Genomic DNA, 23,922 nt, shown 5'->3' on the forward strand with positions numbered 1-23,922 from the left:
TCTTGACAATGTCTGCCATTTATGCAGTATTGTTCCACTGTATAGGAAATGTTGAGTCAGATTTCCGGGTCTGAGTATTTGTTGTCTGCTGCTCCCTGGTGACGCTTCAGATGAGTCCCTTGATGGTCCCTCTTTCTGTTGATCTGCAGACCATCCTTGTTGATGAAAAGGAAATTAAGGGATGTTGGTTCTTAAAAGGCTCTATCACCTAATTGAGATTTCCCCCCTGATATAATGAGGGAAACAAAAATACTTATTGAAGTATTGTGTGTTACGACACAAATATTCATGGTCATCTAGTCTCAGGACCTCTGAGTCTTATATCCTCTCAGTGAGTCTTATACCCTCTGAATGAGGAGGGTATCACACATTCAGAATCTTATTCATTTTAGGAGACTTGTTTTTGCATAGACCTATACTGTGTTGGTGTTTAAACAAATTTATTAAGTCTGAAATATTGAGTCTCATTCTGAAAAGGTGATCTTCACATCTTGTATTTGGTTATAGCCTGTCAGAAAATGGTCTGGTTAATAAAAACAATAATTTGGGAGTTGTGCTCTATCCTGAATATTCCTTTGTAAGTTTGATGTGTTATGACCTTTTTTTTTTAATTTGGTAAGTTTAACTTTTATAAAATGAATTTATTTAAAGTAAATATCTATAATTAATTTAGGTATGTTGATTTTCTTTTTTAAAAAGTTTATTCCAAAGTTAAATTGGTTTTAAGTGATGTGATGTTTTAACTGTCTGCGTGTTATATATTATAGGCTAATGTCTATTTAGTATTAAAATAATTTAAGGACCATTTTTCACATATAGCTAATACTAGCATGGATTGTTGTCAGTTTCTTCAAAAATATATCCTTATATTTAAATTCTTTTGAAGTCCTTGTTATGTTTCTTCGCCCTAATAGTAAAGATTATTTATAAAAATTCTTTAAATTTAAATACTTTTTGTTTATACACACACATATGTACCTATTTATATAAATACATATAGAAGAGGCCACAGCAAAATATAACATTACTGTATAATAAACTGTGAAATTTGTATATATCAAAGCTAAGAATAACAGCTAAGTCCAAAACAAATCTTTCTGAGTTGATAATCTTTTACCCTTTCTGTTGATTTTTTTTGTACCTACCCTTTTCTACCCTTGTATGTTTATTTTATTATGAACCATATGCTATTACTTAACCTCATTGGTTTTAGTGCTTCTTATAAGAATGAAGTTATTGTAGTAAAAATTTATTTCAGATGGTTTTAACATTTATACATATTGTTGTCATTTAAGATGTTATTCTAATTAAAGTCATATTCTGGGTTTATAGCCCCTAGAGAATTCAGAGCAGAAATTTAAATTTTAGATGATCTCTTTGAGATAACATTGGTTATTTCTTGAATATAAAAGTGATATATTTTTATTGAAGGAAATTTGAAAAATATATAAAATTATACCGAATTAAATATGTAATTCAGTACTCAGACATTTTTACTGAAAATGATATATTTCGTTGTCCTTTTTCTTTCTATAAATGTATGTAAATACAAAATATATTGGTTTATTACCTTTTAAAACTCAATACCCATTAATATGAATATTTTCCCATGTCATGAAAATATAATCTTTTATGGATGCTTAGTAGTTCATTATATACAAGTATTTCAAATTTTTTAAACCAGTCTTCTGCTGGTGTGTGTCATTTTCATTTTGGTGCTGTTATTTATAACACTGCGTCATGGACATTTTCATATAAACTTTGATGTGCTTAGACATAGAACTGCTGAGTCAAAGATGATGAGTACCTAGTTCCAATTAAGTTTTCTTTTCTGCACATTTGCCAATTTGATTAAAGAAAGCTGTCTCATTTTAATTTGTATTTGATTAATAGTGAAATTTTTATGCATAGTGAATTCATACCTGTTTGCAGTGTTTTATTGGTGTATTTACTTGTTTGTATGCAGTATACAGATCTAACTTTCCCTAGTTAGTTGACCAGTCTATTTGTATTTCAAAGAGTACTTGAATTTATAAATCAAATTTGGAAGAATATATAATATACAATATAAAATTGAGTCATCTCAGCCATTATCATGTATATCTCTCTATTTAAGTCGTTTTTGCCTCTCAGGAACAATTTTTTTGTCTTTTTTCTGTTGTATTGAATCTCCCACCACCATTTCTTCCTGTTTGAGAATCCCTAGGCTTAAAATGAAAGAACAGTGTTAGAAACTGGTGCTAGCAGGCATCCATGTCCTATTCTTTACTTTTATAGGGATATCTCCAGTGTTTTATTGGCTGTTAGATATAATTTTGACCCTTTATTTGAGATGAGTATTTTTAATCAAAGTATGAAAATACCTTGTTATTTCTAATTTATTGAGCTTTTCTCTTTAGATTGGAAGTGAAAATTGGAATTTACCAAATGTTTTTTCGACATTTATAACAAGTATTTAGCTTTTAAAAAATTTTTTTTGTGATCAGTTATAAATAGATTTACTAATACTTTATTGACTTTGCTCTTATATATAGTATAGTCAGAGCACATTCATAAGTATTTCAGTAGCAGGAGTTTCTTCAGAGCCACAAGTTGTCGGAGGAAGACAAAAGAGGATTTAAAACAGTTTACTCATTTATTATCTTTGTCCAAAGCCAGTGCTACTGAATCTCAGCTGGGACCAGAAAAAATTTTGACATAGTCACCTGTACTTTGCATAAGTACATGATATAGGCAGCTTTTGTGTTTACTAGTAATCAATCAAAACATTAGGTATATTCTGGAAGTTATGAGAAAATTTCAATTAAAGTCATATTTGCCAAACTACATTCTGTCCAGGTTTATTACGGCATTTTTTCTTGCCTTGTTAATGGCTAATTTTGTCATGTTACTTAAGATGTGGCCATATTTTAGTAGCAAAGTAATACTTTATTAATGTGTATTTGAAGCCTGTATCAAATAAAATATGTTCTACAAAGGCAGGCTACCTGTCCATAACTTAAATATGTACTTTGTGGTAGCAGAAGTTTGTCTCAGTTCAAGACTCAGGTGAGCATGAGAAATGAAAGTGAATTCTTCTAAATGAATATAGGAATATTTAACTTAGGAGCAAAGTAAATATGTATTTGTGTGTATAGTAACATTAAACTGAAATTCGGAAATATTCGTAATATTAACATCTGAATTAAAATTTGCCTTATATCCAAAATGCAAACAAAATTACTACAGACACTGAAATTTTTTATCTTTTAAATGTAACGAACAAAGTAACTAGACCTTATCAATGTTTTTTCTATTCCACCCCAGTCCTCAGAAAAAAGATTTTTTCTTTGACCCTTCTGTGTAATTATTTGTTTTATGTTGCAAATTTTAGAAAGCAGCCAAGAAACTATACCCAGAAACTATGTTGGCATCGCTACCAAGGAAGTAAAAGGAAATCAAATTAAGCACTCTCTTTTGGGCAAGTTAAAGCCAGCAAAGTTGGACAGCATCTGAAGAATCAAATAGTGACACAGCTATGTTAGACTGCTTGTTTGCAGATAGTTGCGAATTTGGTTTCTTTATAAAACAAAGTATTTAAAATTGATATTAATACTACTTCTAGCTCTAAAATGTAATAATTTCAGAGACTTTGAGGAAGCTTGATGTGATCAATGCCTTTTCACTTTGTTCCTCTTTACTTCCTCTAGTGCAGTGAGCATTGGATATCAGGCATCGTCTCAATTTAGATGAATTGAATTATAATCTCCAGGGATGGGGCCTGGAAATACACCTTACACTTTAATTTTATATATACATAAATATATAATTTTATATATATATAATTTTTTTGAAAAGCTCCATAGCGCTAGATTCCAATTGTTGGGTTAATTGAAAAATATTTACTCCTGAGAAATCTGTAATTTCATCGTTGGTTTCAGAACTATTTAGGGCTAGAACTTTTAAAAAATTAGACTGTTTATATGAGAATATTATATGTTTAGGAATTTTTATCTATAAGGATTTACACACACGTTTGCCTTCTGGAAATAGTATCTTGATTATGTCATGAGACCAAACTACCTATTAAAACTTTTAGTCTCACTTGAATATAGTGCTTTTCAATCAACTGCATCTTTAGGTATCTTGATTTCTTTCTCAGCATATGACTATTGTTAGTATTTGAGTGAACTATAGGGATAAGTGGTCTTCCAAATCTTAGCCTTTTCAAAGATGATTGTCAACCCGTTTTTGCCTCCCTTATTCTTTGATTTAGTTCAATTTATATTATCTGCCTTTTTTTTTTTTTTTGCTTTAATCCAAGAGAACCAAATTAATATGCTTCAACTTTTCAATACCTTTCTAGATTTTTTTCCTTGCTAGGCAGCCTCTTCCCACTACTTTGTGCTGAGCAAATGGTTGTTAATCTTTCCTATTGTAAATGGAATGAACTGTTAGACTTTTACTTCAGAATGCAAGCTGTTGTTGTAGTGTTCCAAAAAGAGGTTGATTTAAGAAAGCCTGGGCTGAGTGGCAGCTAGTGTCTGTGCACCTGGCTGGGAATTTTGAGCTCCGGGGTTCAGCCACCTACTGAAGCTTGCTACTTGGGGGTTGGGTCAGAAGGGCAGAAGTCAAAGGCAGGGTTAAAGGCCCTTGTGCTGAAGCTCCCTCTGGTGACTGGAAGCTATGACCAGAGTCACGAAATGGAGTAGGGACTGAATTCCTAGCCAAGCTCAGACTCCAGATAGTGCAGTGGGAGATGCTGCAGAATCTTGACAGCCCATTTCAGGATCATCTGCACCAGCTCTACTCAAACAGCGCTTTGCTGATGGATATTTGGCATTACTTGGTGGTCTGGATTGAAGACCAGAACTGCCCAGGAGACTGCACTGGGCAATGATAATTCCAAGGCTAACATGCTGTTCTTCTACTTCTTTGACCAACTGAACTATGAGTGTGACTGCTCACATAGCCAGAACCCTGAGTGCTTATTGCTGTAGCACAACTTGTGAAAATTCAGGACATTCAGGCCTTTCCCCAGGGTCCTACCCAATTGGCTGAGATGATCTTTAATCTCTTTAATTCTGATCCAGGCTCAGAGGGATCAGTCGTGCAAGGAGAACGAGGCCTTAAAGCATCTATGGAGAGCCAGCAACCTGAGATTGAATCCTGGACCCTGGAATTGAGGGCTAAGATGGACAGGTTGGTGAAATCCATCAGCCAACTGAACAACCAGCAGATTGTCTTCTGCTTCTGATACGAGACCAGACCCTAGTGAGAATACTCTCTTTGGACCCCCATCACACCAGACAACAGCAGCTTCTGCAGGAAACTCTCAATGAACCAGACAAGAGGAGAAATAGATGCTGGGTGGTCCCAGAGCACTGCAAGGCCCATTAACTATCCTAACTGCCAAAGTTGGAGGTGTGGAAAGTCTAGCAGCAAAATGCCTGCTTTGGAGCTCCTTGAATTGTGGGCTGAAACACCTGAAGGAGTGGTTCACAGCTGGAGCAAAGCTATTATTTCATCTGCATCCATGCTGAAGGAGCTGAAGAGATTGAGTCACCTGGTTAGCTATCGGATGACCCTCTGACCAAAGAGATGGACCTACGAAAGGCTCATGTCACAGAGTTGATACAACGTCGGCTCCACAAAGCCTTTATGGTAGAACCAAGTCTTGCGTGCCCTAAACTCCCCTGGACCACTCAACCTCAGGACTGGAAGGAAGTTTACTGTCCAGACAGGGCTGCTTGCTGGTGAGATTTCAGGAAGGCAGTGAGTCACTGACTGCAGAAGTCTCCATTGACAGGAATCTTTATTACAAGATTTCCAGAAGTTCAGCATTCTGACTTCAAACCAGAAAACTTTGACCCCCAAAGAAAAGTCAGGGCTTAATTTAGGACTTTTGCTAACATGACTGGTGGAGCAATGTTCTGGTGATTTGGGTCGGGCTGCTGGGTGTGACAGAGGTACTGTCACGTGGTCAGATATGCTTAGCAGGATCTGAAGCCAGAGCTAAAAACAGACACTTTCCATGTGCTTATTATTTCTAAGAGGAACCTACCCTTGGTTGCCTGGGCCTCAGTTCTCTGGTTCAATCTGCTCAGCTCAAACCCCCAGAATCAGGAGTTCTTTTTCACTCCACCCCAGTCAAGCCCTCCTAGACTTTGATGGACCCTGCGCTCAGTCGGCAGTTCTCCTATGTTGGCCCAGCCCTTGACCTGGAGTAGCTGAGCAAGCTTAGGGACAAGCCGTTTGGGTGGAACTCTAGGATTGCGGGTCATTTTTGTCCTGGGCCGCCTTCACTAAACAAGAGAGCCTCCTCAGGCAAGCTACTATTCTGGACATGGCTAGACAAAATTCCAAACCTGGTACTACATGACCACCTGAAGGATCTATGGAAAGATGGATGTGTCACGGGCTTTGTGAGTCAGAGCCAGGAGTGCCAGCTGCTGAAGACCATTTCTGGTGCCCACTGTTCTTCAGTAAATCATCAGGAGGGAGTAATACCTGCACGGTGGAGCATCAGGAGGGGGCAGTACCTGCATGGTGGAGCACCAGGGGGCAATACCTGCTCTGAGATAAGGTTCTCATCTACTCTGTGCAGCCCTACATCAAGATGGTGCTACAGTGACTCACACCGACTGAAAGAATCCACCACTACCAACAGTCGGGAGAACCTGTTGTATTTTACCTCGAATTCCTTAGGATGAAGCTTTTGGGTGCCACTACTGGGATATAGTTAATTTCCAGAAATGTAATAAGTACCCAAAACATAGGCCCATTGTGGTCTCTTAATATACAGGTAGATGAGCTGCAACAACCACTGGAGCTTAAGCTGGAACCAGAACTGGAGTCTTTAGAGCTGGAGCTGGGGCTGAAACCAGGGCCTGAGCTAGGCCTGGAGTTAGAGCCACTGCTTGTAGCAGGTCTGGCTCTGGGGCCAGGACTGGAGCCCACACTAGGCGTGAAATCACAAAGATGTCAGAGCCCAACCTGGGACCAAAACTGAAGCTGAAGCCTGTTCTAGAATTCCAGGGAATTCCAGGACTCAACTGCTATTGCTCTAAGATGTGCTTCTAGTCTAACTTGTGGTGCAAATGAAAGACCTAGTATAGGCACACCTCATTTTATCATGTTCCACTTTATTGTTCTTCACAAGCGTTGTGGGTTTTTAATTTTTTTTTTTTTTTACAAATTGAAGGCAAAGCCTTCCACCAGCAAAAAGGTTGCCACTTGCTTTATTGCGGTACTTGCTTCATTGTGGTGGTCTGGAATCAAACCGACAATACTTTTGAGATGTGTGTTTTTGCCTGGTATGTTAGAAGAACAGTCCTGTTCAAAAAGAGGCTTTTCTGAGCAGAAGTGGCCAATAAACTTTGTGCCAATCTGGCAACGGTGGAGGCAAGAAAAGAAAGCCTGTCTATTTTTTGTTTTAAATAAAAAAGCCATGTGCAGTTTTTCTTAGTGTACCCAATCTTCTTTTATCCAGTAGCATTGAGGCTTGGCAGTTCCTGATCAGAGAATAGTGTGTTTCATGGAGTAGGTCTCTTTTTTCATTAGTAAATGTAGTATTTATTAAAGTTTGTTTTTCTTTCTTAAACTTCTTGGAATGATAATGGGTGGGTGGATATTGGATGCAAAACAATTATTAATATGGTCACAGCTTAAGCAGACACAGAGCTTGATGAGGAAGCAATTTTGACACGTGATGCCAGTAGTTGTAAGAACTCTGATCCGTTAGTGGTAGCTTTGGGATATCTATTTTCTACCTAGCCATTAGAGATCCAAGGAGTTCACTTTTATTGGGATTGGAATTTATACATATGCCATTTCTTTCTATTAAGATTATACATACATTTTCAGAGACTCTCCCATCTTTATTTTTTCACTTTAACAATGGTAATTGCACTCATAATGGCAGGTTTAACTGTAATAGTCTTTTACAGCTCACTTGAGAAATAAAGCAATTTCTAGTTATATCTTTATTCTTAAAGCTTTTCATTTATTATTCTTTGAATTTGTTATTCTTAAAATAAATTGAAGAATATACTAAAACTCAGTAGGACAGAAGTTAATTAATATCTTACCCTAATCCCAATTTTTCAGCAGCTGTCTTTGGATTGATGATGCTGATCTAAAAATTATTAAGCATCTTTGATAAAACTTTCCTAGGTGAAGTATAAAAAATCAGTGCTTATGAAACTGCAGCTGGCATTCTGGACAAGATTATATAAGTTATTCTAATTAGTTGTAATTCATAAACCTTCTTAAGATTTATTCTGAATACAGTAATATTTTCACATATTGCCCTTCACATTAACAACTATGTTACCTATGTTGAAAATTATTATTTAGTACTCTTAAATGGTGGTGGTTAGGAAGATGAATCAAGATTAAGACACTACAATTTTTCTTTGTACTATCTTTTGTCTTTTTGTTTCTATTACTACTCCTTCCCAGCTTTAATCCATTATTCCATATTATAAGAATAGTGCAAGTTTGGGGGAGGTGGTGGAGTAGTTAGCACCAAGAATCTGTGTTTCCACCTGGACAACAATTGCACTGGCAGAATCTGTCTGACATTCTGACATAACTGTTTTGGAACTTAGAAGTTTGTTGAAGGCTTACAACTTCCAGGAACAGACATGGTGGTTAATTTTGGTCAAAGTCAGCTCTTAGTACAGTAGCAGCATGGTAGGCAGCTGTGCACATATATCTGGAGCAGCTTTCACATAGCTTGAAGGAGCCAGGGTCAGCAAAAAGAACCCTGTACTCCAAATGACGAGGATCTCTGCTCAGACTGCTCGTTACTACTTCTGATCACAGAGGTGTGGACAAAGAGTCAGGCACCCATTGTTGTACCTCCCCCATTGTTGCAAGCTCTTCCTGCTCTGGTTGAAGTGATTTCCAAGGGACTATGGGACTGGGGCCCCCCCTTTCAGTATTCACTTTTTCCCCTGTGGGGAGCCAGTCATTAAAGACTAGGACATTAAAGAACAATTGCATATATAGAGGAAATTAGAAAGCGACCATGTATGTCCTAGGAAAGGCTTACAAAGGACCTAAGAGGACCTTAGTTTATACCTAGGGCTGATCTTCAGCACAGAGACAGCCTACAACAATAAAAAAGAAAACAAAACAAAATACACACACACACACACACACACACACACACACACACACACACACACAGAGCAAAATTAGGGTACGGAGAGAATCTGATTTCCAGAGGCACCATCTTACTAGATTCAAATGGCCAGTATTCAGTAAAAAATCACAAGGCATACAAAGAAACAGGAAAGTATCTCCCATTCAAAAGAAAAATAAAAATTCAACATAAATTGTCCTTGAAAAAGAACTAATGACAGATATACTAGACTGAGAATTAAAAACACCTCTCAACGATTCTTAAAGAGCTAAAGGAGATTGTGGAAAAAAGACAAGAAAATGTGCATGAACAGCATGGAAATACCAATAAAGAGGTAGAAAACCTAAAAAGAAACCAAAAAAATTCTGGAGCTGAAAAGCACAATAACAATTGAAAAATTCCCTAAAGGATTTAAAGGCAGCAGGCAGAAGAAAGAACCAGAGAACTTGAAGATAGGAAAATGGACATTATTCAGTCTGAGGGATACAAGGAAAAGAGATTGAAGAAAAGTGAATAGAGCCTAAGAGATCTGTGGGACATCATCAAGTTGACCAGCATACATATACTCAGAGTTCCAGAAGGAGAATAGAAAATGGTGCAAAGTGACTATTTGAAGAAATAATGGCTGAAAACTTCCTAAATTTGAGGAAAGACATGAATATAAATATCCCAAGAAGCTTAATGATCTCTTAGATGAACTGAAAGAGACCCACACTGAAACACATTATAATCAAACTTTGAAAAGCCAGAGATGAGGACAGAATGTTGACAGCAACAAGAGAAGTAAGTCAACACATAGAAATGATCCTCAGTAAAATTATAAGCAGATTTATCAAAAAATTTGGAGGTCAGAAGACAGTGTAGCAATACATTTAAAGTGCTAAAAGGAAAAAAATATTAACCAGTACTCTTATATCCAGCAAAACTTTCTCCCTCTTCTCCCAAAGAGTAAGGGAAAAATTAAGACATTCCCAGATAAAGCTGAGGGCATTCATGACCACTAGACCTGCCTTGCAAGAAGTGCTCAAGGGAGTCCTGAAAGGTGAAATGAAAGGACACTAGTCTAACTGGAAGCCTTACGGAGAAGAAAAGATCTCAGTAAAGGTAAATAAGTGGGCAGTTATAAAAGCTACTGTTATTATAACAATGGTTTTTAACTATACTTTTTGTTTCCTATGTAATATAAGAGATTAGTACACTTAAAGTCCAGTATATTAGTATAAAAGCTTGTATTACTTTAACTTTGGTTTTTAGCTCCAAATTTTGTTTTCTACACAATTTAAGAAACTACATTTAGAAGAATTACTAGTTTATGTTTTTGGCACAGAGTGTATAAAGAGGTAATTTTGTGATGTCAACAACCAAAAGGGGTAGAGATCTGTAAAGGAGCAGTTTTGGGATGTTATTGAAATTAAGTTAGTAAAGCTTTAGAGTGTTAAAACTTTAGAATGTTAAATGTAATCGCCATGATAACAAAGAGAATAGCTCTTAGAATATACACAAAAGGAAATGAGTAAGGAATTTAAACATTTCACTACAAAAAATCAATACAAAAGAAGACAGTAATGCAGGAAATAGAGGAAAAAGCTGTATAAGACATATAGAAAACAAAGAGCATGATAATATAAATAACTCCTTATCAGTAATTACTTTGAATGTAAATAGATTCAACTCTCAATCTAAAGACAGAGATGGACAGAATGGATAAAAGCACATGATCCAACTATATGCTGTCTAGAAAAGACTCATTTTAGACTCAGAGACCCAAACTGGTTGAAATTAAAAAGATGGAAAAAGTTGGTCCATGCAAGTAGTAACTAAAATAGACCAAATGTGGCTATACTAATATCAGACAAAATAAATTTTGTCAAAAAAGATTTTAAGAGACAAAGAAGGACATTATATATTAATAAAAGATACAGTACAGCAAGAAGATATAATAAGTATAAACATTTATACACCTAAGGACAGACTATCAAAATACATGAAGCAAAAACTGACAGAATTGAAGAAAGAAATAGTTCTACAATAATAATTGACTTCAGTACCCTACTCACAATAATAGGTAGAACAACCAAACAAGATAAGTAAAGAGGATTTAAACACCACAATAAACCAACTATATCTCATATATATAAAACCCTGTACCCAAACAACAAAATACACATTCTTTTTAAGTGCACATGGGGCATTTTCCAGGATAGACCATATATTAGGTCACGAATTAAGTCTCAATAGATTTTAAAGAGTATCATACCAAGTATCTTTCTCAACCACAACAGAATGAAATTAGAAACCATTAACAAATGGAAATCTGGAAAATTCAGAAAATCGAAAATTAAATAACACTTTAAACAACTAATGATCAAAGAAATCACAAGAGAAATTAGAAAATACTTAGAGACAAATGAAAATGAAAACACAACATACCAAAACTTATGGGAAACACAGAAGTGGTGCTTAGGGAAAAATTTATGGCTATATAGCAGTCCTTTCACATACACAGGGGATATGTTCCAGGACCCTTAGTGGATACCTGAAATCACAGATAGTTCTGAACTCTATATATGCTATGTTTTTTTCTATACATACATACCTACGATAAAGTTTAAAATTAGGAACAGTAAGATTAACAATAACCATAAAATAGCACTGATAAAGTTTAATTTATAAATTAGGAACAGTAAGAGATTAACAACAATAACCATAAAATAGCACAATTATAACAAGATACTGTAAAAAAAAAGTTATGTGAATATGGATAATAAAGAGTACTTGAAATAGAGAATAAAAACAGAAAAATCAATGAAACTAAAAGTTGGTTCTTCAAGATAAACAAAATTGACAAACCATTAGCTAGATGGACTATGGAAAAAGAGAAAAGGCTCAAATTATTAAAATCAGAAATGAAGGTAGGGACATTACAGATTCTACAGAAATAAAGTTTATAAGAAGAATAGTGTGAACAATTTACCAATAAATTGAATAACTATGATAAAAACCACATGATCATCTCATTTGAGGGAAAAAAGTGACAAAATTTAGTACCCTTTCTTGACAAGAACAATCTAGGAATAGAAGGAAACTACCTTAATATAATAAAAGCCATATGTGGAAAGCCCACAGTGAACACCATACTTATGGTGAAAAACTGAAAGCTTTGCTTCTGAGATAAGGAACATAGCAAGAATGCCTACTTTCACTACTTTTCAATATAATATTGAATGTTTTAGCCATATCAATTAGCCAGGAAAAAGAAAGGGCTTTCAAATTAGAAAAGAATAAATAAAAGTATCTGTTTGCAGATGAGATGGTCTTATATGTAGAAAATTCTAAACATTCCACAGAAAAACCATGTTAGAATTAATTAATGAATTAAGCAATGTAGCAGATTACAAAGTCAATATGCAGAAATCTTTTGCATTTTTATACATGAACAGCGAACAATCCAAAAAGGAAATTATGATAACAATTCTATTCATAATAGCATAAAAAAGAATAAAATACTTAGGAATTAACCAGGAAAGTGAAAGACTTATACAATGAAAACTACGAAAGATTGCTGAAAGAAGACAAATTAAAACACATCTTAACATTCATAGATTGGAAGATTTAATATTATTATAGTGTCAGTTCTTTCCAAAGTTGTCCACAGACTCAATGCAGTCCATATCAAAACTTCAGCTGCTGTTTTTGCAGATAAATCCATCCTAAAAATCCATATGGAATCTCAGAGTACCCTATATAGGCACAACATTCATGAAAACAAGAACTGTTGTACTCACACTTAAGATTTCAAAACTTACTGCAAAGCTACAGTAATCAAAACAGTGTGGAATTGGCATAAAGACAAACACACACCAATGGAGTAGAATGGAGAGTCTAGAAATATACTGTCACATATAGGATCAAATGATTTTTGACAAGGGTGCCAAGACCACTCTATGGGGAAAGGACAATCTTTTCAAAAATGGTGCTGGCAAAACTTGTGATATCCACGTTATTCAAAAACTACTTCAGAGTGGATCAACGACCTAAAGCAATGAAAACCTTAAAAGAAAACGTTAAGACTTCACAACATTTATATCGCTTCCAGACGTAAGATTTAGCAATGAATTCTTGGATATGATACTAAGAGACAGATAACAAAAGAAAAAATAGACAAATTGGGCTGCATGCAAATTTAAAAATTATGTGAATTTAATGAAACTACAGTAAAAAGGCGATCCACAGAATGGGAGGAAATATTTACAGGCCACATGTCTGATAAGGGATTAATAACCAGAATATATGGAGAACTACTAAAACTCACCCAGAAAAATTGAAATAACCCTATTCAAAAATGAGAAAAGAACTTGAGTAGACATTTCTCCAAAGCAGATATGCAAATGGTCAATAAACATTTGGGGAAATTGGAACTCTTGTGCATCATTGTGGATGTGGGGAAATTGGAACTCTTGTGCATCATTGGTGGGAATGTAAATGGTACAGCCACTGTGGAAAATGGTATGGAGGTTCTTCAAAGAATTAAAAATAGAAATACTATATGATTCATCAGTTTCACTTTTGAGTATTCACTTAAAAGAATTGAAAGCAGTATCTCAAAGATATTTATACACCTGTGGTATAGCAGCATTACTCAAATAGCTTAAATGTGGAAGCAATCCAGGTGTCTGCGGATGGACCAATGGACAAGCAAAATGCGGTATATACATACAATAGAATATTACTCAGACTTAAAAAGGAATGACATCCTTCAATTATTACAACATAAATGAACTTTGAGGACATTATTATTTGTGAAATAATTTAGTCACTTGAAAACAAATACTCTGTGATTCCACTTATACAAGACATTTAGTCAAAATCATAGAGACAGAAAGTATAAAGGTGAATGCTGGGGTAGGAGAAATGGGGAGTTATTGTTTAGTGGGTACAGAATTTCAGTTTTTACAAGATAAAAAGTTATGGGCGTGGATGGTGGTGATGGTTGTACAACAGCGTGAATGTGTTTTAATACCACTGAACTGCATTTAAAAATAGCTAAAATGCTAAATTTTATGTATTTTACATATAAAAATTAAAATATTGCAAGTTTATTTCAGATTAATATCTGTATTATGTTCCAATCTGTTCTTCATGCTACCACCAATTTGTCTTCCTAAGACACTACTTTGTTTATATCATTTCTGTGCTCAAAAATTTTCATTGGCATCTGGTGTCTGGCCTCTAGGTCTATCTTTGTATCCTTACCTCACATTGTAAAAATCATATATTACCTAATTAACTACTTTACTTTCTCCTAACTCTATCTGCAACCTTTGGGTTCCTATACACTTGCTATTCCTACCTTTAATTTCTGTTATTTTCCCCCTTTTTTTCCTAATGTGTAAATCTTTTTTAAGGACCTTCCCCCTTTTTTTCCTAATGTGTAAATCTTTTTTAAGGACCTTTCCCCCTTTTTTTCCTAATTTGTAAATCTTTTTAAGGACATCTTCTACATGCTCCACTTATGGTGGGTTCTTTTCCAAAGACCTATAGCTTTTATTGAATAAACAGTTCATTTAATAGTTGGCACTGGCTGATATTCGTTGGTGTGCACTTGTCTTATTTCCCCAAATATCTCTAAGTTTAATTGGTTCAGAGCTATATCTTAAGTTTATTTGTACTTACCCACTTGACTTAATAACATGAATCAATTGATATTTTGTGAACAAGAAGTGAAGATGCTCTTCAAGTAAATTTCAGAACTGTGTGTCAGATTCTAGAGTATCTGGCAGTGTTTCTGAAGAAGATACACTTGATATTCAGATTGGGTACTAGCCCTTGTTAAATTTTTTTAGAGCAGTTAAATATTGTACCAGTACAGTTTTTTTTTTTTTTTTTTTTTTTTTTTTTTTTTGGTAAGGTGACTTTGTTTATATATTCAGGCAATAAAATAATTTTGAGAAATTTGGATCTTAATTTTTTTTTTCTGTAGTATTGTATCAGAAATAGGTATTTGTATTTGGATACTAATACTTATCTTTTGTTCAAGTACTGGGGGGTTTAATAAAATTAGTTGTAGAAATGGTTCGCTATTTCTGTGTCAACACTGTCAGTAGCTTCTAAAGAGCTCTTTTGTTCTTAAGTTAGTGGAGTTAAAATGGACTTGAAGTTAGCAATTCTGTGTTACTCCACTGTGGTACTGCATTTTTTCTATATGGAAGTTAAGTTTTAATGTTTTGTTTTTTTTTTTGAGTCAATAGTTTGCACTAAAGTTTGTTTCTATTAATATTGTGTATGTGTGTTGTATAGTGTATATGTTTGTGTATACACATGCACATGTCTTTAGAGTTATGATTAGGATCTTGAAGTATTAAATTCGTTGCTCTTAAGAACCTGTAGAGAACATTTCAGTAACTTTATGCTCCAGTCAAACACCTAGAAAGATGGATATTATTTCAAGTTTAATGGGGAATGTGTTTATCCTGTGCATAAAACTAAATAATGAATTAGACTTTTGACCTATGAATTGAAGTAGTATCCTTCAAGCAGGATACTACTTTATGCTTTTTTTTTTTTCTCCCCCAATAAGCTATTGTTTCACGTATTGTTTTTGGAGAATCTCATTAGAATGTAAGTTGCCTGAAGGTAGGGATTTTATGTTATGCTTATTTGTATCCTTAATGTCTTACATCCATAATGCTTCAGTAAATGTTAAGATGATAAGATGTCTGTTTTTTTTCTGGCTTTGGGGGTGTTTATTTTTCTTGTGGAAGAATGGTTTTACTCTGATTTTATTCGATTTGTTTTTTTTTTTTTTTTTCCTTTTACAGCCCCATTGACAAACCTTCAGATTCTCTCAGTATAGGGAATGGTGATAATTCCCAGCAGGTAAGATTTTGATACTGTTATCTCTCCATTTATCTGCTATTCCCCAAACAGGGCATTCTGTGTAAGTGAGTTTTCTAGATAGTAAAAATAACTTAAAATACTAAACAATTTAAAATGCTTTTAGTGGACATCTTTGTTAAATGTATTATAATCAGCCTTCTTTTCCTCCACAGAATATATAGAGCCTAATTTAACCCTTTCTTGATGACTCAAAATTACTATTGTATGGCAATACATTAGTGTCCTTACAGTCTGCTGATATTATTGGTCTTTTTGACCCTGCCCAAAATAGTCCCAGACTAGCATGCTTCCTGCATTCTCATTTTAAGAGTTGTTTCTATGCCATGTGCTCCTCTTCTCCCTTGCTATCAACTTTAATTTTCTGTTTCCCTCACTGTACTTGCCTCCGACAGTTTTCCTCCTTCCCCCAAATGACTGTGGAATTTGAAACAATAGACCAAATAGTTAAGTTCACAGTTGCACCCAAAATGATACTGAGTGAGGAGGTCCTGATCTTTAGAGTGTGCTTTGTATCATCTTAGCTAGTTGCTAGTTCTTGATTGGTTAAGGTTCTGAATGAACACCTTACATTGGTAAAAAAAAAAAAAAAAAAAAAAAATGTAGTTCTGTTGTTTTCCATAGAGTGCCCTGTTCCCCAGAGTCTCTGTGAGAAACTTAGAGATCTAAAATACGCTGCTTTTCCACAATTTTGGCTCACAAATTCCATAAAAGAATTTGAAAATCTGTATGTCCCCTTATGTATTTTAGGTTAACATTAAAGATTTTTTTCATAATAAGGTTAAAAAATTGCAAAGGATATAATGTCCAGCATATTGTAAATATTGGTATTTTAATTTGATCAAAGCAACTTATATAAATATAAATTTTGATAAAAATTAGTTATTAAACATAAACACTACAGTTATATTGGAAATTCACCTCTTACTGAGATAGGTAGGGCCATTTTAAATTAGTTTTCATGTATCCAGAGATGAATATTACCTGTTGGTTCAAGGAGATGATTTTCAGCAGCAATCTTAGTCATGCTTTCATTTTTCTAAATGGAAGTGCTGAGAGATTTGTTGGTATAAATAAGAAATGAAAGAAACAGTATTATATTAATGTCATTCAAATCTTTAATCTCCTTCTGAATTAAATACCTAAAAATCACATAAAGATCTGTCATAAAAATTTTTATGATGTGTTTGGAAATGACCTGTTTAGATCTTCTTTTCGTTTTGTTGAAAACGAATGTATTGGGAATCACTTTGCTTGCAAAAGAATCCAGTCATTAGAGTCTGTAGCTCTCTCATCATCAACCTGTTTCTAATAAATTTTTGTTTGGCTCCCAGAAAGTTTTCACTCTTGGGCACAAAATACTATAGTTAGATCCCAGAGAGTGAGAAATATTCTTTTCTTCACAAAGTGAGAAAGTTAGGTTATAAAAGGAGAAGAGAATGGCTTACTGAGAGTGTCTTTTTTAGAAAAGAGTACATATGTAAGTTGATGGATTTTTTGAAAATTCATGCTCTCATAAAAAAGTCCTCAAGTACCCCAGCTTGAAGATCACTATTCTAATACCTTTTGTTGCAAGTCTTTTTAATTGTGGTTTATTAAAATGCATAAATTTATATTGAATATTCTTTTCCTGTTTTATTTAGATATCTAACAGTGATACGCCTTCACCACCACCTGGTTTATCAAAATCTAACCCAGTCATCCCCATCAATTCATCCAATCACAGTGCACGGTCTCCTTTTGAAGGGGCAGTAACTGAGTCACAGTCGTTATTCTCAGATAACTTTCGACATCCCAACCCTATTCCAAGTGGGCTTCCTCCTTTCCCCAGTTCCCCACAGACATCCAGTGACTGGCCTACAGCACCAGAGCCACAGAGCCTCTTCACATCAGGTATATAACAGAACTAGCGCGTGATAATAATTAGACCAAAATGAGCCCCTTCCTCGCTGAATGTGTTTTTATCCTTTCGTCTCCACTCTCTTTTTCATAAAAATGTAAACATTTAAACTGCGTGGAATTGGATGGTTCGATAAGTTGTATGACCTAGAACTTATTACGTGAACAGACAGATTTCTCTAGAAATGAATGATTAGATCATTTTTCCTATAATAAAACATTTCCTCTTTTAGGAAGTATTAAGGGCTTACATTTTTAATCATATTTGTGTGTGTCTAATTAAATTTAAGATTTTTTTCCCCAGCTGTCAAAAGATGTTAGTTTATATTAAAAGTTATATTTTGGCATTTTTGAGCCATTTTCATTTTTATTTATTATAAGTTCTCTTATTAATGTGTAGGATGGCATAAAATTAACATTGACAATAGCACATACTATTGTCAATCGAGCAGACAAGTTTTTGAAAAACTAAAGATTAAATAGATACTTTTAAGTTGTTATTTTTTTCTTAGCAGTATATAAAACATTTTCAAATCATACTTTGTCTTTAAAAGATACTGAAAAAGATAAAATTTACTAATTCTGTCATGTTTGTTATTTATTTCTTTTAAATAACTTAGTCAGGATTTTAACCCATTTCCCATTTAGGAAAAAAAAGTACAGCTTGCTGCATACATTCATTTAATTTGACATAAACACACTCTTTGAGGATGAAGCAAATCTGACTGGTTTTCAGTGTGAAAATAAAATATAAAAACTGTTCTTGGAATTATTTATAAACAGAAATGTGTACATAAATCGGATTCATCAAATGAATCTTTGGCTAACAACTGTTCCAGAATGATGTTAACATCACATGTAGGAATGCTACGTTTTCTAGGATTTGACATTTTCAGTGATCGAGAATTACTATATTTTGTAAATAGAAATACCACTACTAAAAACAGAATTCTGTAAATAGAGTGATGTAATTTGTTTCCAAAGACTATCAATATACTAGAGCGATGCGAAAATAATAATAAAAGTGAGATATTTCATGTCAAACTTTGGGGGTGAGGTTAGGATGGTAATCTGTGAGTTATCTCAGAGTAAATGCTGCAGCCATAAGTGCCGCTGAGGGAGTATTTTCAGGGTAAATAAGAAATGGGTTAATCGTGAATGGCCGAGTGTATATTTTGGATTTCAAATACTTTGTTTTCTTTGATTAGCAAAATCAGTCTGTATTACTCAATTTTCGAAGTTAGTAACTTAAGAATGAAATCATTACTAGAAGTATATAAGCTCTTTTATAATTTTATAATCTGAATGTGCTAAGAAATTACACATATTTCATATATATTTGCCTTTATCTTGAATATGATGTTTAACTTTCACTAGTGTGGCTACCCATTAAATATAAAAGTGAGGTATATATTTTAAAGTCATCACTAATTTTTTCCCCAACAGAAACAATCCCAGTAGCGTCCTCTACAGACTGGCAAGCAGCATTTGGCTTTGGTTCTTCTAAACAACCAGAGGATGACTTGGGTTTTGATCCTTTTGATGTCACTCGAAAAGCCTTAGCAGACCTGATTGAAAAGGAACTGTCAGTCCAAGACCAGCCTTCCCTTTCGCCCACATCTCTTCAGAACTCCTCTTCACACACTACAACCGCCAAAGGTCCAGGCTCTGGATTCCTGCATCCTGCTGCACCTACAAATGCCAACTCTCTCAATAGTACCTTTTCAGTCTTGCCACAGAGGTTCCCTCAATTTCAGCAGCACCGAGCGGTTTATAATTCATTCAGTTTTCCAGGCCAGGCAGCCCGCTATCCTTGGATGGCCTTTCCACGCAATAGCATCATGCACTTGAACCACACAGCAAACCCCACCTCAAATAGTAATTTCTTGGACTTGAGTCTCCCGCCACAGCACAACACAGGTCTGGGAGGGATCCCTATAGCAGGTAGGTTCATTTATAGCCTTTGAGAATTTGTGAATAATTTATGCCTTCAGGTTGTTGGGTGGTAGGGAGGGAACTTTTGAATAATAGAATTCTTATCATTAGTCTTGGAAATTTCTGTGGGGAAACGAAGTCATCATTATTATCTAAATTTTTTTAATTGGGTGGATGCCTTGTAATATTGAGCTTTATGAGGATGGTGGAGTATTATACCTAGTTACTGCTTGGAATCGTTTCACTTAATAGGATAGTTACCAATCTTGCATATGGCCTATAAATACAAAAAGAAAAAAAATGGGCTCTGAAATTATGGTGCTATAAAGTTTAACACCATGGTAAAATTCTGATTATACATTCTAAAAGTACACTGGTTCAAAAAAAATTTTTTTTAAGGATGGTAATTAGTGAGAGCATGAGGGATAAAGCCACTCTCTAACTACTTTTGGCAGTTATTTATTTTGACTGATATATACACACACACATCAAAACTGTGATATATATTAATAAAGTACTTAATATTTGAGAACTCTGGTTATTAGTGTTTCACAGACATACGTGCATAGGTATACTTTCTGTGAAAAAGGAATTTGTTCAAGGAGAGAGATTTTCCCTTTTGGTCTGTCATTTTTATTTTGGGGGGAAATATTAAGTTCCTATAAGTGATGCCAGAATACTTCTGGTTTTGTACTGCTACCCTTGAAGGTTTCAGAACTTTTGCTTTTTAAAGTCCCATATAACATTAGATCAAGTGACTTCTGTATGTAAAGCAATCATTCTTAGTAATAGTCTTCTTTTATTGATTTCATTTGGGCTTTAGAGATGATGGTTAAAAGAGAGTTTGTTCCCTTCTGATTTCTCTCAAGTAGAATAGAATAGTCCCTCACTTATATCTAATTCATAAAATTTATTTTTATCCATTATCATAGCCTTAAGATATGGCATGGCACATTATTTTGCTAATGTGCTGTTACCAGCAAGGTGTTTGTTCTCTTGTTTTTAGCAAGGTTCATACATGAATTTATAGAGATCTATCAAAATTCTTTGGCTCTAATCTCTTTGTAACCAACAGAATTTCATTTTTAAGGCAAGTAGGTGGGTCGAGAGAATATTGTTTGTGGCCGTTGATGCAGTGAAGTTAACAGTTGATGCAGTGAAGTTAATTTACATAATCTTGATAACACTTAATGTAGCAGTTTGCACATCAGTGGGACTCATGGTATTTGTTTATTTGATATGGTAGGTAGTATATGATCCAGTGACATTTTTCAATCCTCTTTTTCTATATGGTATTCACTTACGAAACACTAAGTATTCAGTTACTGGTACTCCTTTTTTTCTTCCATTCAAGACAGCTTATTAGAGTGTAACTTTGTTTTGTTTTATTTTGTTTTGATAATTTAGAAATGTGGCATTGTAATTATTAGTGTATCTCATAATTGATTATAACATTAAAAGTTAAAAGTTAAGTTCTAAATATTCTAAGCATTTAAAAATAAACTATTAAACTAATTACAATGAATATTTGAGTTGCTATTTGCCCATCAATGAACTAGGCCATGTGGATAATACGAAAGAAGTATAAAATATGGCTACTGTTTCTAGGTACTTAACAGTTTAGTTGAATAGATAAAAATTAAGATTATTTATAAAAGTGGTAACTGTGATACTAGAATCTGAGAGGCATTAATGGAGCTTATAATTGTTGGGGAGCCTTCTTTGAAGACGTAGAAATGATCTGTACTATGGTATCTTGGATTTAGGTTAGAGCCAGAGGGAAAGAGAAAGACCTTTTATGTTGATGGAAATGCCTGAATAAAGGCATAGAGGCAGGAACTGCCTTCTGTAACAGGATGTGTTTCATGTATTGTAGAGAGAGAGTGGATGAGAAGACGGGATGCTCAGATAGCCAGGCAAAACAGCATGGACTTGATATGATAAGAAGGAGGATACCTTTGTAGAACTCTAGTTCTTAGCTGTTTTTATTGTGTACTTTTATTTGACTTTTATATGACCGTTATCTGTTCTTCCAGTTTATTACGTTGTCCATTAGCACAGAAAGAGCAGTTTTAATCCAGATATTTCAAGCCAGTAGGTGTTCTAGAAATGCCACAGCGATGATGAGTAATCACTACTTTATGAGTATAGTTGTCCTCGTGTTAGTCATTTGAAATCTTCATCTAAAGTAGAGAGATACTTTATGAAAAAAAAAATGTGGCATTAAATTATGGTCTTATCTTTGTGGATTTTCTTTTAACATATGTTCAACCATAGAGCATAAAATACTTTTTTTCTCTAGAAATTCTAAGGTCACCAAATGTAGGTTCTGAAACATTGTTGTATTTTGTGGGAGATGGGGAGAGTTCATTATTTCAGTTTTTTAGTTTTTGACTGTACATACTTACTTGGTATTTAAATGGTGATTTGTGATTAAGGTTATTATTAGATTATTTTTAAGGCTCTGATGACTAGAGAAATTTTAGTTTTAAGGTACCAAAATATTTAAAATTGTTATCAAGAATTACTCAGAATCCTCTTATGGCCTATAAATATTTGGCAGATACCTCAGGAGGCTGAATGTGCTAAGCTTCAAAACAGAATAGCTGTATAATTGTAGCAAGATGATATAGGATTTTCAGTAACAATTAGATATGACAGAAAGTAAAATTCTGGAAAGCTGTGTCTAATTTGAAGCAATTTACTACCTAGACAATATCTGCCTTCCCCACCCCGAGTTCTAACTCAGTTGTACTTGAGTCAAACTGTTGAAATAGGCTCAACTTTGTATCCTGCAGTGAATAAATATCATGGTATCTTACACAGAGTAGCTTTCCTTAAGTGCTTCATAATGGAAACTGCTTTGGTGAGAGAAGCCATTTTAAGAGATGCTTAGACAATATTCTATGCTGGAAAAAGCAGGTGTATTTATTCTTTAGATATATAGAACAAAGTAGGGTCCCTGACCCTCAGGAGCAAATACCGAAATGTGTCAGTCACCTGCATATCATTTAGATACCATATCTATATTATATGTGTGTATTTAAATTTTTAGTTTTGCTTATTTCAGTTCATTATTAAAAATTGATATATCTGAAACCTACCATGGGAAGGATAGTTATGAGAAGTTTGACAGAAATGTGGCTTCCATTTCATTTGCCTAATTGAAAACATTTTTGTGTTTAAAATTAGCTATTAGGAAAAATTTATTTTAGCAGCATTTTCTTGGCAGCACATTTGGTTTGTTAAGTTTAGAAGAATTTTTGAAATATTCTTGGGAGAAACTTTGATTAGTGGGCAGTTATAGTAAGTCCATTCAGATCTCTTTTATTATTGGAACCATGTGCTTTTGTTTTAAAAAGTAACTTTTCTGGTCCTAAAAAGTGACTTATCTTGTCCAGCTCCTAATATTAGGAATGGCAAAACTGTGTGCCTAAAAGGTTAAATAATTTGTTAAAGGTCACACATTAAGTTAGTAAGAGAATTAGCATAAGAACCGGATCCCAAATTCAATAACTGAAATGTTTTTCCACTACAACATAGATGTTCTCCTTCATCAATGAAGATCACTGGCATGTACCTTAAGTTGGCTTTCTTCCCTTAGTTATTGATTTTTGCTCTCACACACTTACAGGTCTCTTTAGGTCTCTTTTTTTATCAACAGTATCTATTTGAGACAATTGACCCAGCTCAGGGATATTGCCAAATAGTTTGAAGTTTATTGACTTGATGAAAGTTAATCATCTGCTTAGTCCTCCTTAGGTACCATATTCTTTCTCACCAAAAACTCTAGTATCAAATTTCCTTTACACACCCTTATTGCTGTGTACTTGGGGTTTATAGAATCTCTGCCAGTTTACTGAAAAACTATAAAATAACCTGTTCTAAAGACTGAAAATCCTTTTCTTCTTGTTGTCAGTTAAGCTATCTTTCCAAATGTAATTTTGCAGATATGTTTTTCAAGGAATTCTGCCAAGATGTTTTTATTCCATAATGCTAAAAATTATTTGGAAAACAAATAATAAAATAAAATAGCCTGTAAGCATTGTTGTTTCAAGATATAC

The 23,922-nt window shown here is 34.3% G+C and overlaps 1 protein-coding gene across 8 annotated transcripts in view; it reads left to right on the top strand.

Moving 5' to 3' along the window:
* CNOT4 (CCR4-NOT transcription complex subunit 4) overlaps positions 1–23,922 on the top strand; it is a 134,652-nt gene that overhangs the window by 84,386 nt on the left and 26,344 nt on the right. For all 8 annotated transcript variants that reach the window (XM_011359511.2, XM_011359514.2, XM_011359513.2 and 5 more), the window contains 3 exons: positions 15,949–16,006; positions 17,668–17,917; positions 19,370–19,867. In XM_011359511.2, coding sequence (XP_011357813.1) covers positions 15,949–16,006; positions 17,668–17,917; positions 19,370–19,867 — 806 coding nt within the window. The remainder of the gene's footprint in view (positions 1–15,948; positions 16,007–17,667; positions 17,918–19,369; positions 19,868–23,922) is intronic.

The sequence above is a fragment of the Pteropus vampyrus genome, unplaced genomic scaffold, assembly GCF_000151845.1.
Source record: "Pteropus vampyrus isolate Shadow unplaced genomic scaffold, Pvam_2.0 Scaffold48, whole genome shotgun sequence".
Lineage (NCBI taxonomy): Eukaryota > Metazoa > Chordata > Mammalia > Chiroptera > Pteropodidae > Pteropus > Pteropus vampyrus.